We start from the raw sequence: 12,334 nt of genomic DNA, 5'->3' as shown, positions 1-12,334 counted from the left end.
GTCTAATTTGAATGTACACATTGATGTTAAGTAACTCAAGGAGCTATTTTAATTATTGACCCCATATTAAAGATTAATGACCTGTTTTCTCTCTTAAGAGAGAGATAAATATTAATGGAAAATTAAAAGCATAGGGACTCTTTTTGTATAATATCTCTGGGAAGCTATGGTGGAAAATATAGAGTATTGGTAAAATTTTAGTCGTACTGAGTTGGGAAGTTGCAGGTGGAGCTGTTCTGTGTCTCTCTCTCAGCTGTAAGTCCATCTCTCAATATCTCTAGAATTTATTTGGAACAAACTGGAATACCTCCAGATACTTAGAGGCTTGACAATGGTATTTTAACTCTGCTATTATATATAGACTCTTCCAAGCCACTGTTTAAAACATTACACTATCTCAAAGAGATTGCAAAGATGTACAAAAAAAGCTCATTTATTTAGACTTTGAGCTAGAGGTCAGGATTTAACCTACTATACTGGTTTTGACAGGGATGGAGTTAATTTTCTTCGTAGTATCTTGAACGAGGCCATGTTTTGATTTTGTGATGAAAAAAAGTGTTCACAACACAGACATGCTTTGGTTATTGCTGAGCAGTGATTACACAGCATCAAGGCCTTTTCTACTTCTTACATAGAATCATAAAATCACATAGAATGGTAAGAGTTGGAAGAAACCTTTAGAGATCATCTAGTCCAATCGCCCCGCAGAAGCAGGTTCACCTAGATCAGGTCGCATAGGAACATGTCCAAGTGGGTCTTAAAGACCTCCAAGTGTAATGGAAAAGGCCATGTTCGTTAATCAAATAATGAAAAGAATAGTTGTGCAAGGAACCATTTAAAGTCATTGTAAAAGTCTTGTAAAACTTTAACTGTAAAATTTCTACAATATGAACAGGTGCAGTTGGCTGAGATGCTTATAGGAGGTACAATAGGTTGCGCATGAGCTGATAAGAGCCAAGAGCGGGCCACTAGAGGAAGACTACTGACTTCATCCCAGTGACCACCCTATGACCACCAGGAGGCAGAAGAAGACCCCCTAGTAACTAGACGGGCATATGCGCAGAGTACACCAGGGAGCGATGCACCCAACCAATAAGGACTGTATAAAAGGACTGTGATACGGGGTGGGGGAGTCGTGAGCCGTTGGTGGAGCAGAGTCTCCCAGCCGCCCAGCACTGTTTTGCTTATTTGCCGCTTGCTTAATAAATTTGATCCATGAGTCACTTAAATTGGCTAGTGAACTTTATCACAGCAATCTATAACAATTTGGTGCCGTGACTCGGTTACAGGTAGATTTGGTATTGGATTCCTGGACTAGGGGGGCGCCCCGTCTGTGGATGGCCCTGGTGTGGGAAATTCCCTTGCCAAACTCTGTATTCCGAATCCCCTCAAAATTTGTCAAATAAGCAAATAAACCTGCAGTACCCCATAATTTTTGTGCATAAAGATCCGAACGAAGACTCTGGATTGAGTAAGTATTTGCGTGGTTCCGTTCGGTCGGGGTGGGTTTCCTAGAGTGCAGGTGACTGAGAGGTTTCAAAGAGACCAAGCGAGTGTGGACCCTCCAGTAGTGCGGTTCCCATTGCCAGCGAGGGCGTGGGTCATGACTGAGGGGAACGGTTGTGAGAACGAGTCAAGGGCACTCTGGAAGATGGGACAGAGGAAGAGCAAGCCCTCTGATCCCATGGATGGCCATAGGAATAGGCTGCCAGGTATTCCCCCAGAAAGTCCTCTGGGGATGATGATAAAGTTTTGGAATGATTCTCCCAGTAGAAGACAAAAGAGTAAGGAAAATATGGTACATTACTGTATGGAAGTTTGGGGGAGGAAGTCATTAGGAAATCCCCATATTTTTTGGCCCATATTTGGGTCTTTTGAGGACTGGTTATGCACAGACCTCAATTTGTAGGTAAAAGATAAAAAGACCAAGAGGAAATTGAATATGTGAGTCTCTGGATACCCCAATCTTCTGATAAGGTATCCTTATTTGCTCTTAAGGAAAAGAAAGCTAAGAGCCCACCCGAAGAAGAGATTTGGCCAACCCCATATGTTCCACCAACTATTGAGCTTGTTCCTCCGATTTTACCTCTTCCACCTCCCCCCCTGCCCGAGGCAGGGGTAAGTCTCATCCCTCCAGAAGTAGAGAATAGGGACCAAAACTCTGAGTTAGAACTGAAACCTCTGGGCCCCTTGACAGGGAGTAGGACTCGGGGGGTGGAAGGGCTGAGGAGGGGTTATTCCCCTTGAGGGAAGTCCCCGTTGTGAATGCAGGAGCAGGAGCTCAGATAGGAGGACCAGGGGTTGGTTATATAGCTGTGCCCCTGAATACCAGGGATGTGAGAAAATTAAGAAAAGGAGATGGGGAGTTTGTTAGAAGATCCTCTGGGTGTGTCTGAGAGATTAGATACTTTTAGTGGAGGCCATTTGGGAGGGATAGAAAGGGACTCTGTCAGTAGTCCAAGGCAATGAGAAAGGGAAATAAAAGCCTGGGAGACAGGTGCATTAGCAGATGTTTAAGGAAGAATAGGGGAGTCAGGGACTCTATTTGCTGAGGACCACAGGAGTAACTGAGCCTGTGATAAAATTGAAGTTAGGTCCTCAGCGTCAGGAACTAAAGAGTATTTAGTTAGTATTTAGAATTTTTAGTTGACTCTGGGGCTGAGAGATCTACAATCCAGTGATTGCCCCAGGGGTGTAAGATATCTTCAGAGAAAATACAAGTAGTAGGGGCAAAAGGGGAACCATTTAAAATACCTCTTGTGAAGGAGGTACTGATAGAATCTGAAGCAGCAAAAATATGCTGTAGGATCATTTTTATTAGTTCTGGAGGCTAATTATAATTTATGCAGATCATATCAATATAGTGAGAGACAAAATTACAGGAGGGCTTAGAGAAACTAGAACAAGAAAGGGAACAGCAACAAGCCTGGTATAAGTCATGGTTCAACTATTCCCCTTGGCTCATGAGACGTTATTGTCAGCTATATTTGGGCCCGTCAGTCTATTGGTATTAGCGCTGATGATTGGGCCTTGTGTATTCAATAAGGTAATTGAGATTGTAAAAACCAGGATAGAAACAGCCCTCTTAATGCTGGTTAGGAAGCAATACGAGCAGTTAGCCAACGGAGAGGATGAAATAAGTGAAACACCTATTTTAGAAATGGGTAAAGATGTTATTAGGAGATTTGATGAACGAAATGGTTCTTTCCTAAAGAAAAGGGGGGATTGTAATGGAAAAGGTCCTGTTCGTTAATCAAATCATGAAAAGAATAGTTGTGCAAGGCATCATTTAAAGTCATTGTAAAAGTCTTGTAAAACTTTAACTGTAAAGTTTCTACAATGTGAACAGGTGCAGTTGGCTAAGGTGCTTATAAGAGGTGCAATAGATTGCTCATGAGCTGATAAGAGCTAAGAGAAGAGTTCATAGGTGGGCCACTAGAGGAAGACTACTGACTTTATCCCAGTGACCACCCTAAGACCACCAGGAGGCAGAAGAAGACCCCCTAGTAACAAGATGGACACATGCGCAAAGTACACCAGGGAGCGATGCACCCGACTGATAGGGACTGTATAAAAGGACTATGATATGGGGGGGGTCGTGCGCCGTTGGTGGAGCAGAGTCTCCCTGATGCCCAGCACTGTTTTGCTTATTTGCCGCTTGCTTAATAAATTTGATCAATGAGTCACTTAAATTGGCTAGTGAACTTTATCACAGCAATCTATAACACAAGGAAGGACACTCCACAACGCCTCTGGGCAGCCTGTGCCACTGCTCCATCACCCTCACAGTAAAATAGTTTTTTCTTATGTTTAAGTGGAACTTTTTGTGTTCCAGCTTCATCCCATTACCCCTTGTCCTCTTTCTAGCTACTATAGAAAAAAAGGATGTCCCAACCTCCTGACACCTACCATTTAGATATTTGTAAATGTTAATAAGATCTCCCCTCAATCTCCTCTTCTCCAGGCTAAACAGTCCCAGTTCCCACAGCCTTTCCTCATATGAAAGATGTTCCAGTCCCCTCGATCATCTTGGTGGCCCTGCGCTGGACTCTCTCCAGAAGTTCTCTGTCCCTCTTGAACTGAGGAGCCCAGAACTAACAAATGTACTGGGAGAGCATGAGAAGCTGGAAAGACACATAGCAAACAAAACTGACTCAAATTGCCAAAGGGATATTGTGCTCCATGTGATATCATGCTTAGCAATAAAACTGAAAGGGGCAACCGTTGCTTGTAAACTCAATGGGTATTGGCTGGTTGGTAGGGAGCAAGTGTTTTGGGTATTTTTGTATCACTTTGTTTTCTTGGAGTTTTCTTCGGGTTTTTTCCAGCTTTATTTTCTTTGATTATTCCTCTTCTACTCTTAATTATTAAACTGTTTATATCTCAACCCATGAATTTTCCCATTTTTACCTTTCCAATTCTCTTCTACATCCCAAAGAGAAAAGGAGTGAGCCTATGTCTGTGTGATTCTTAGCTGTCTACTGGGGTTAAACCATGACATCTGGAATAACCCAGACTATGACAACGAAAACATGATTAACTGCAAACATGAGCCAAGATAAGGATAGAAATAACCTTTGGAAATCCCAAATGCATTTGTATTTGAGACTTTTTCACATTTTTAAGTTAAGTACCTGATTGGGCAGTCATCATTGTCTGGATCTCTAGCAGTTACAATGCCAACCAGTGAGCCATTCATAGCCCCTTCAGAAATCTCCATCACATAATTATCCAAGGTGAAAACTGGAGGTTCATCAACATCTTCCACATTGATTCTGACAATGGTGTTGTCCTCAAATGGTCCTTCTTTCAGAAAACGGTCATCAATGTACCTGTTTACAGCTTTTGCTTTAATACTGTATGTCCTCTTACTCTCATAATCCACTCTCTGTTAATAAAGAGAGATGTGAAAAATTTCTTCATATTTCAATTAAATACAGTTCAGTAAGTGGTGTGAGATTAAAGGCAAAATAGTGTTACCCTTCTTTTGGGAATATTTCAAAAGCACTTCTAAAATTTCTTTTTTTAAATAAAAACACACTAAAATTAAACTTCTATGCCACTGTTTGTTTTCACATGTAGGCTGACTTTAATGTTACTGTTAAACAATATTAGAAAATAAATCTTCCTGTAGAATGTCAACCCTAAGAAAAAGCTTTCTCTGTTAGTAATTCTACTTCCAGTGTGGGTGTAACCTTAGTGAGCACTGTTCTCTACTCTTAGATAAGCTATGTGAATCAGTTAGTCTATAGGGGATAGCTGAGTATGTTAAAATTTATTCTCTAAAGGAAATAAATTACAGAAGACAATAATGTGTGTTTAATTATCATATAATTATATTTACCTTTTTAGATAGTCATTATCTTCTGTAATAAAAAAAAAATGCTAAATATCTTCCTGAATTGTAATAGATTCAAATAGAAAAAAAAAATAACCAAAAAAACCCCAAACCCAAAGAAACAAAAAACCAAGAAAACCCCCAAAACTCCATATACACAACATCCACATCTAATTTATAGCATTCATTTCTTCAGAGCCCTGGATTTCACTAGACTACTGAACTCTATTATGATTTCATGAGATGGCCCTGATGACTCAGAAATCTTCCTGTGTGATTCCAAAATAAATCATACAGTATCAAAGGCTCTTCAATATCTTGATTCATAAACTGGTATCCTCTTAAGTGTATTTGGTGTCTTTTCAAAACTATGATATATCAAAACTTCCACTGTCTATCTAATACTGCAATACATTCTGACTTCCATGAAGTTTAACAGGAGGAGTTGGAAGTGAGCAAATATTGTACACAATTTATTGACAAAGATTTCACAGATGGTGCACAGAAGAGAGCAACCACTGTCTCGTAATGGGACACACTGTGTTGTACAGCTAAGTATAACATTAAGATACTTTGCCACAGTTGTTTTCAGCAGTTATAAGAGTGACTCAAGTAAACAGAATGAAAAGCATATTTCTTTTTATCCCAGTCAAATCAGAAAGCCTGGAGAATGGAAAAATAATTTAATCCAGAGAAATAGCTATATTTGAAACATCCAGTTGGTTTGAGGAGTTTCTTTCTAGAATTCAGAGACTTTTAGGTTTCTGAGATCTCACCTTTTTTAATATGATAATTCCTTCTTGAGTCTCATTGCTAGTAATGATGTCAAAAACATCTGAGCTATCCCCTTCAATGAAATAGTCCATGGCTGCATTTTCCCCTATGTCACTGTCTTCTGCAAAGACTTTTCCCATAGTAGTGCCCACAGGAGCATCTTCAGAGACAGTCATATAGTAGAGTTCTAAAGAAATAAATATCGGTACAGTTTAGTGATCTGCCATTGTTAATAGCTTCCATAGCTATATTGATCTTTAGGGAACAATCATCTTTGAGGATGGCCTTTAAGGAAGCTTTACAGAGGGATCTAGATAGGCTGGATGGCTCAGCCAGGGCCAATGCCATGAGTTTCAATAAGGCCAAGTGCTGGGTCCTGCACTTGGGCCACAATAACCCCCAGCAGCGCTTGCAGAGGAGTGGTTGGAAAGCTACCAGGCAGAGAGGGACTTGGGAGTGTTGGTTGACAGCAACTGAACATGAGCCAGCAGTGTGCCTAGGTGGCCAAGAAGGCCAATGGCAGCCTGGTTTGCATCAGGAACAGTGTTATCAGCAGGAGGAGTGAGATAATCATTCCCCTGTACTCAGCTTTGGTGAGGTCACACCTCAAATACTGTGTCCAGTTTTGGGCTCCTCTCTACAAAAAGGACATGGAGATGCTGGAGAGGATACAGAGGTGGGCTACAAAGCTCATGAAGGATTTGGAGCACATCTCATATGAGGAATGGCTGAGAAACCTGGGGCTGTTTAGCCTGGAGAAAAGAAGGCTCAGGGGAGACCTTATTGCTCTCTACAATCACCTAAAAGGAAGATTGAGCGAGGTTGAGGTCTGTCTGTTCTCCTCATTTTAGCAGTACATAAAGAGCTAAGCAACACCAACACTGTGAAAAAAGAGTGAGAGGCAACGCTTCTCAGCAGTATTTCAATAGGACAGCACAGCTAGCAGCTCCCATATCTACTAGAAACTCCCTGGAGAGAGAAGGCCACCCCATTTGCCAAGAAGTTTACAGTCTCAGTCAGCAAAGAATGAAATAAGGGAAAAAAAAAAAAAAAAGAGTGAAAACAGTACTAAATATCCCATTGCCTGAATTTTAGGCTTAGATAGAGCATACTGCACAGAAAGCAGTTTAGCAAGTAATTTATCTCCAAAGTCTACTTTACTTTTAAATTTCCTTAATACTTCAACTACTGTAAGTAGCTTATACTCACGCTGCTGAAATTTAGGTGGATTGTCATTGACGTCAGAAAGATTGATGGTAACAGTGGCTGTTGCTGAAAATGCCCCCGCTTGCCCAACCATATCTTTAGCTTGGATGATGACCAAGTGCTGATCTTTTGTTTCTCTATCCATTTGGGAAGCCATTCTGATGACCCCTAAAAATGAGAAGTAAAAAATGTAATGGCATAAAATAGTTCATTTTTTTTCCCCAACATTTGACCATGTAATATGGGTATAAAATGCATAAAATGGACGCAGTCATGAATTTACACTCTACGACACACACAGCACAACTGTCATAATATCAGGAACTAGCATTCATGGCAACATCTACACTGTATGTCAGATCCATTTTGTATACTTTAGAGTTCTGGGAAGCAGAATATGCCATGTATCTTCTCTACCATGTATAATCATCTTTCTTCCCCTTTTTCTTCAAAAAAAAAGATTTTTGAGGGATACTGCCTATCTGATGTTTCTTCAACAGAGACATCACATGATGAGTTATAGAGCTGTTAAGAAGAGTGTGACAAGCAGGTCAAGGGAGGTTGTGCTCCCCCTCTACTCTACCCCGGTGAGGCCTCACTGGAGCACTATGCCCAGTTCCTGGATCCCCAGCTCAAGAGGGAAAGAGAGAGTCCAGTGTAGGGTCACCAAGATTATCAGGGCACTGGAACATCTTTCATACAAGGAAAGACTGCTGGAACTGGGGCTGTTTAGTCTCGAGAAGAGGAGACTGAGGCAGAATCACATTAATATTTACAAATATCTAAATGATGGGTGTCAGGAGGTTGGGGCATCCCTTTTTATCTATTGTAGCCAGTGACAGGGTAATATGATGAAGCTGGAACACAAAAAAAATTCCAATTAAACATGAGAAAAATCTATTTTACTGTGAGGGTGACAGAGCACTGCAACAAGATGCCCAGGGAGGTTTTGTTGGTGGCCTCCAAAATCTGCCTGGACACATTCCTGTGTGACCTGATCTAGGTGGACCTTCTATGCCAGGGGGATTGGACTACATGATCTCTAAAAGTCCCTTCCAACTCCTACCATTCTATGATTCTATGATTCTATGAATCCAGAAGTGTTCTGTAGTCCATTTGTTGGATGGAGTACTCAGAATCCAATTCTTTTCTTTAGCAAAATAATTTGCTTAATAAATTGTTGACACTAGAGAGAGTTTCAGCTTACTGTGGTGAAGAAAGAATTAACATTTCTTTATAACTAAGAACCATGTGAAGATATACAAGTGTAGGATGGTACCAACTGAATGTTGTGCTGAACTGAAGACATTTTTGCTTGCATCTATTAGTTTATGAATGTTTTCAAGTCACAAGATCATTTGTAATACCTGTCTTTGGCTCCACAGAGAAATAAGGCTGTCCCTGAATAAGACTGTAAAGTAGACGGGCACTGTTCCCATAAGAAGGATCATCACCATCTGTAGCTGTTACCTGTGTAACCGAAGTGCCTCATGGGAAAAAAAAAATAGATTCTGTTTATTTTTTTCTCGCATAAATTACCTGGCAATTATAAAACACAAAGTCTTTAAAAACCTCTTAACATAGCATTTATATTAACATACAGTCCTGAAACTTTACAGGAGCAAATGACACTTCCTAAAATTTATTATTAAATAGTAAAAACATTTCCGTGGCAACTATTCTTGTTGCATTCAATTTTTCCATTAAAATAAAAATAAACAGCATATGATATTTCAGCAGTATATTTATGTTGTTTAAAATACTATGTATATTATGGGGTTTTTTTTCCCTAGTTTCTGATATGTGAATGGAGTATGGCAAGTTGTTTCTCTTCCCCTTGTATGTTCTTTGAAGTTTTTTATGGGAGTTTCCCATGGGAACAAAAAACTCCAGTCACATTATCACCAGTAGACCTACTAGTGATAAAGAAATTAATTGTTAGCAAGCACAGTATCCAAGAAGTATAACAAGGCTCTGATAACACTTTTGTCCTTGAGTCTTTAATGAACCTGTCCTAGTGCAAGAATGACAGCAAAATCACCACTGCAAAACGAGCAGAATCAATCTGCAGAGCTTGATTTCATCTCTATTTGGAAGCTGGATATGTCCTAGATACAAAACTGACAGCAATCTCATAGCACTATCCATGATGGTTGTCCTTTAAAAGAAAATAGGCATACTAGCATCATTTTGTGAGGTAATAATTATTTTTGTCTTTTTTCCTCGCCAATGTTCTGTATAAAAACACAAATATCACTTCTCATGATGAACAGCAGGAAATCAAACTACTTTCTAAAACTTTTGGGCATATGTTCACATGGTTGCGCATGCTTGCCAGTATAGTTATAATGTTCTGCTGGAAGAGAAAAGAAAAAAATGGACTATAAGGAGTTAGATCAGAAACACCTTTTTGTGACAAACGAAGTTGGTACTTATCCCCAACAAACCAATCATATTCATTCCTGTATTTTCTAGCAGTTCAATAGATTTCTTTTTTATATAGATCAAGAAGACTTTCTCATGTAAGTATGTCGTGAAATAAATAGTTTTATTATTGTAAAAGCATTTTTTGCATTTCCTTTCAAATTATTTAGCAGCAATTCAAGTGATTCCATAAGATATGTTATCTCTCTGAATGGAGGTAAACTAAAATGATTCTAATTGCCACCAACTTTTGGACTTACATATCCTTCAAAGCATACCTATGATACCAAAAATCTGACATTTAGATGAGTATTAAGTATATTTATAGACGTCACTCTAGAAATATGTAAAAGACAAAATGCCAGATTAATAGTTAATCAGGGCACACATATGCTTCAGAAATAATAGGATTCTTTAATAAGACTGAAGGGTAAGGAAATCTTCACCTCTACAACTGTTAACTTTATATCCCTTGTCATCTATGGAAACTGTTCCAACTAGTAAAAAAAATTCATCCTTAAGATAATGTAGCATTAGAGGAAAATGTAGTGATAGTTAGAAAAGGATCAAGAAGTATCAGTAACCCAAAAGGTACAATCTGTTATAAATGCCATTTTCTACTAAATATACCCACATGCCTACAACTTTGTTTAGAAATGGATTTGTTTACAACACTGTATTTAACAAATCAGGAATAGAATCTAAATATGTAGGACTGCAAAGTTGTCATTAGAGTTTTTGTGTGTCTCAGTCATTGAAAAGTACTTTTATTTTCCACACAGTTTCTAATCTTTAAAAACAAATGTTGAATCTAACCCAATATTTGTTAAGTCCCAGTCTACTTTTCTGCTTGTCTTTTGGCTCTTCTAAATACAGTAGAAGACAGAAGCATAGAATTTGTCCAACTGGTCTCAGTGGGATGTAGCTGATGGATATAATGAAAAGGAGAATCTGGGAAAGTCAACCTGGAGGGAAGCAGTAACAGATCTACGCTCTCAGGAGGACGACTATTTTTAAACCAGTGTGGCAGGATACCACGTAAACAGAAGATTATAATTTCTCACATTTTCTTATTAGGACAAAGATGTTGTGACTACTATATAAACCTCTTCATAGTCTATGTAATGAGCTGAAAAAAAAAATATTCTGGGTTTAAAATAATTTTCCACTTTTTATTTTTTTGGTGTCATGAAGCCTGTATTTCTTCATACATAGAGTCTACAGTAAACAGAGCAAAAAGTTTTCTTAATATAATTGTGTTTACTTAGAAAATTATATTAGAGTGATATAAATGGCAATGTTAATATTAGGTACTCAAAAACTTCAAGACTAGACTTCTTTTTTTTAAGAATACCATGTCTGGAAGAAGAATAATTGATCAGATACTAATAATATCTTTTAAAACAATCAATGAACACATAATTCTGTCACATAAAACAAACAAAGACATAAACCCCCAAACCCCACCTATTGATAGTCCAGACATGGATTAATACAACTGGCAATCGAATCATGATAGAGTTTCACAACATTTAATTGAAAGTGGATATCATGACAGCTGAATAAGTCTTTGGGCTTTCAAACGTAGGTTACTGAATCCCTGTTGGAGTTGAACCTTGTAAGGGAGGTCAAGTACAATAAAAAAGACTTCTTCAAATACATTGCAGATAAAATTAATGCTAGAGGCAATCTAGGCCCTCTGTTTAATGAGGTGGATGTCCTGGTGACAGAGGATATGGAAAAGGCTGAGTTACTGAATGCCTTCTTTGAGTCTGTCTATACTACTGGAAACTGTCCTCAGGAGTGCCAGATTCCAGAAGAAGTCAGGTTAACGGATGACTTTTATTTAATTGATGAGGACTGGGTTAAATATCAGTTGAGAAATCTGGGTGAACATAAGTCCATGGACCCCAGTGGTATGCACCTGCATGTGCTGAGGGAGCCAGTGGAAGTCATTGCTAAACCACTCTCCATCATCTTCAGTAAATTGTGGAGAACAGGGGAGGTGCCTGAGGACTGGAGGAAAGCAAATGTTACTCCAGTCTTCAGAAAGGATAAGAGAGAGGACTCAGGTAACTACAGACTGGTCAGCCTCACCTCCATCCCTGGAACGGAACGACTTATCCTGGGTGCTGTCTCCAGACATTTAAAGAACAGGAGAGTCATTAGGAGCAGTCAACATGGCTTTATCAAGTGGAAGTTATGTTTGACCAAAGTGATAAGCTTTTATGAAGATGTAATCATATGGATAGATGATGGTAGTGCAGTGGATGTAGTTTCTCTTGATTTCAGTAAAGCATTTGACATCATCTTCCAGAGCATCAAAACTGAGAAAATGTGAGCTGAATGATCAGAACGTGGATTGTTAACTAGTTGAAGGGAAAAAGGCAGAGAATTGTAATCAATGGGGCAGGGTCTAATTGGAGGCCTGTATCTAGTGGAGTCCCTCAGGGGTCAGTGCTGGGACCAGTACTGTTCAATCTATTCATTAATGACCTTAGTGAGGGAATAGAGAGCACTGCCAGCAAGTTTGCTGATGATACTAAACAGGGGTGAGTGGCTGACAGACCAGAAGGCTGTGTGCCATCCAAA

General features: G+C 39.2%; 1 protein-coding gene across 1 annotated transcript in view; it reads right to left on the bottom strand.

The window, feature by feature from the left end:
• CDH19 (cadherin 19) overlaps positions 1-12,334 on the bottom strand; it is a 76,716-nt gene that overhangs the window by 28,610 nt on the left and 35,772 nt on the right. Inside the window, exons 4-7 of the mRNA XM_061994645.1 lie at positions 8,686-8,805; positions 7,322-7,486; positions 6,115-6,299; positions 4,635-4,888 (exon numbers count right to left, since the gene is read on the bottom strand). Coding sequence (XP_061850629.1) covers positions 4,635-4,888; positions 6,115-6,299; positions 7,322-7,486; positions 8,686-8,805 — 724 coding nt within the window. The remainder of the gene's footprint in view (positions 1-4,634; positions 4,889-6,114; positions 6,300-7,321; positions 7,487-8,685; positions 8,806-12,334) is intronic.

This window comes from Colius striatus, chromosome 4 (assembly GCF_028858725.1).
Source record: "Colius striatus isolate bColStr4 chromosome 4, bColStr4.1.hap1, whole genome shotgun sequence".
Taxonomy (NCBI): Eukaryota; Metazoa; Chordata; class Aves; order Coliiformes; family Coliidae; genus Colius; species Colius striatus.
This window is presented reverse-complemented; position numbering and strand designations above follow the sequence as displayed.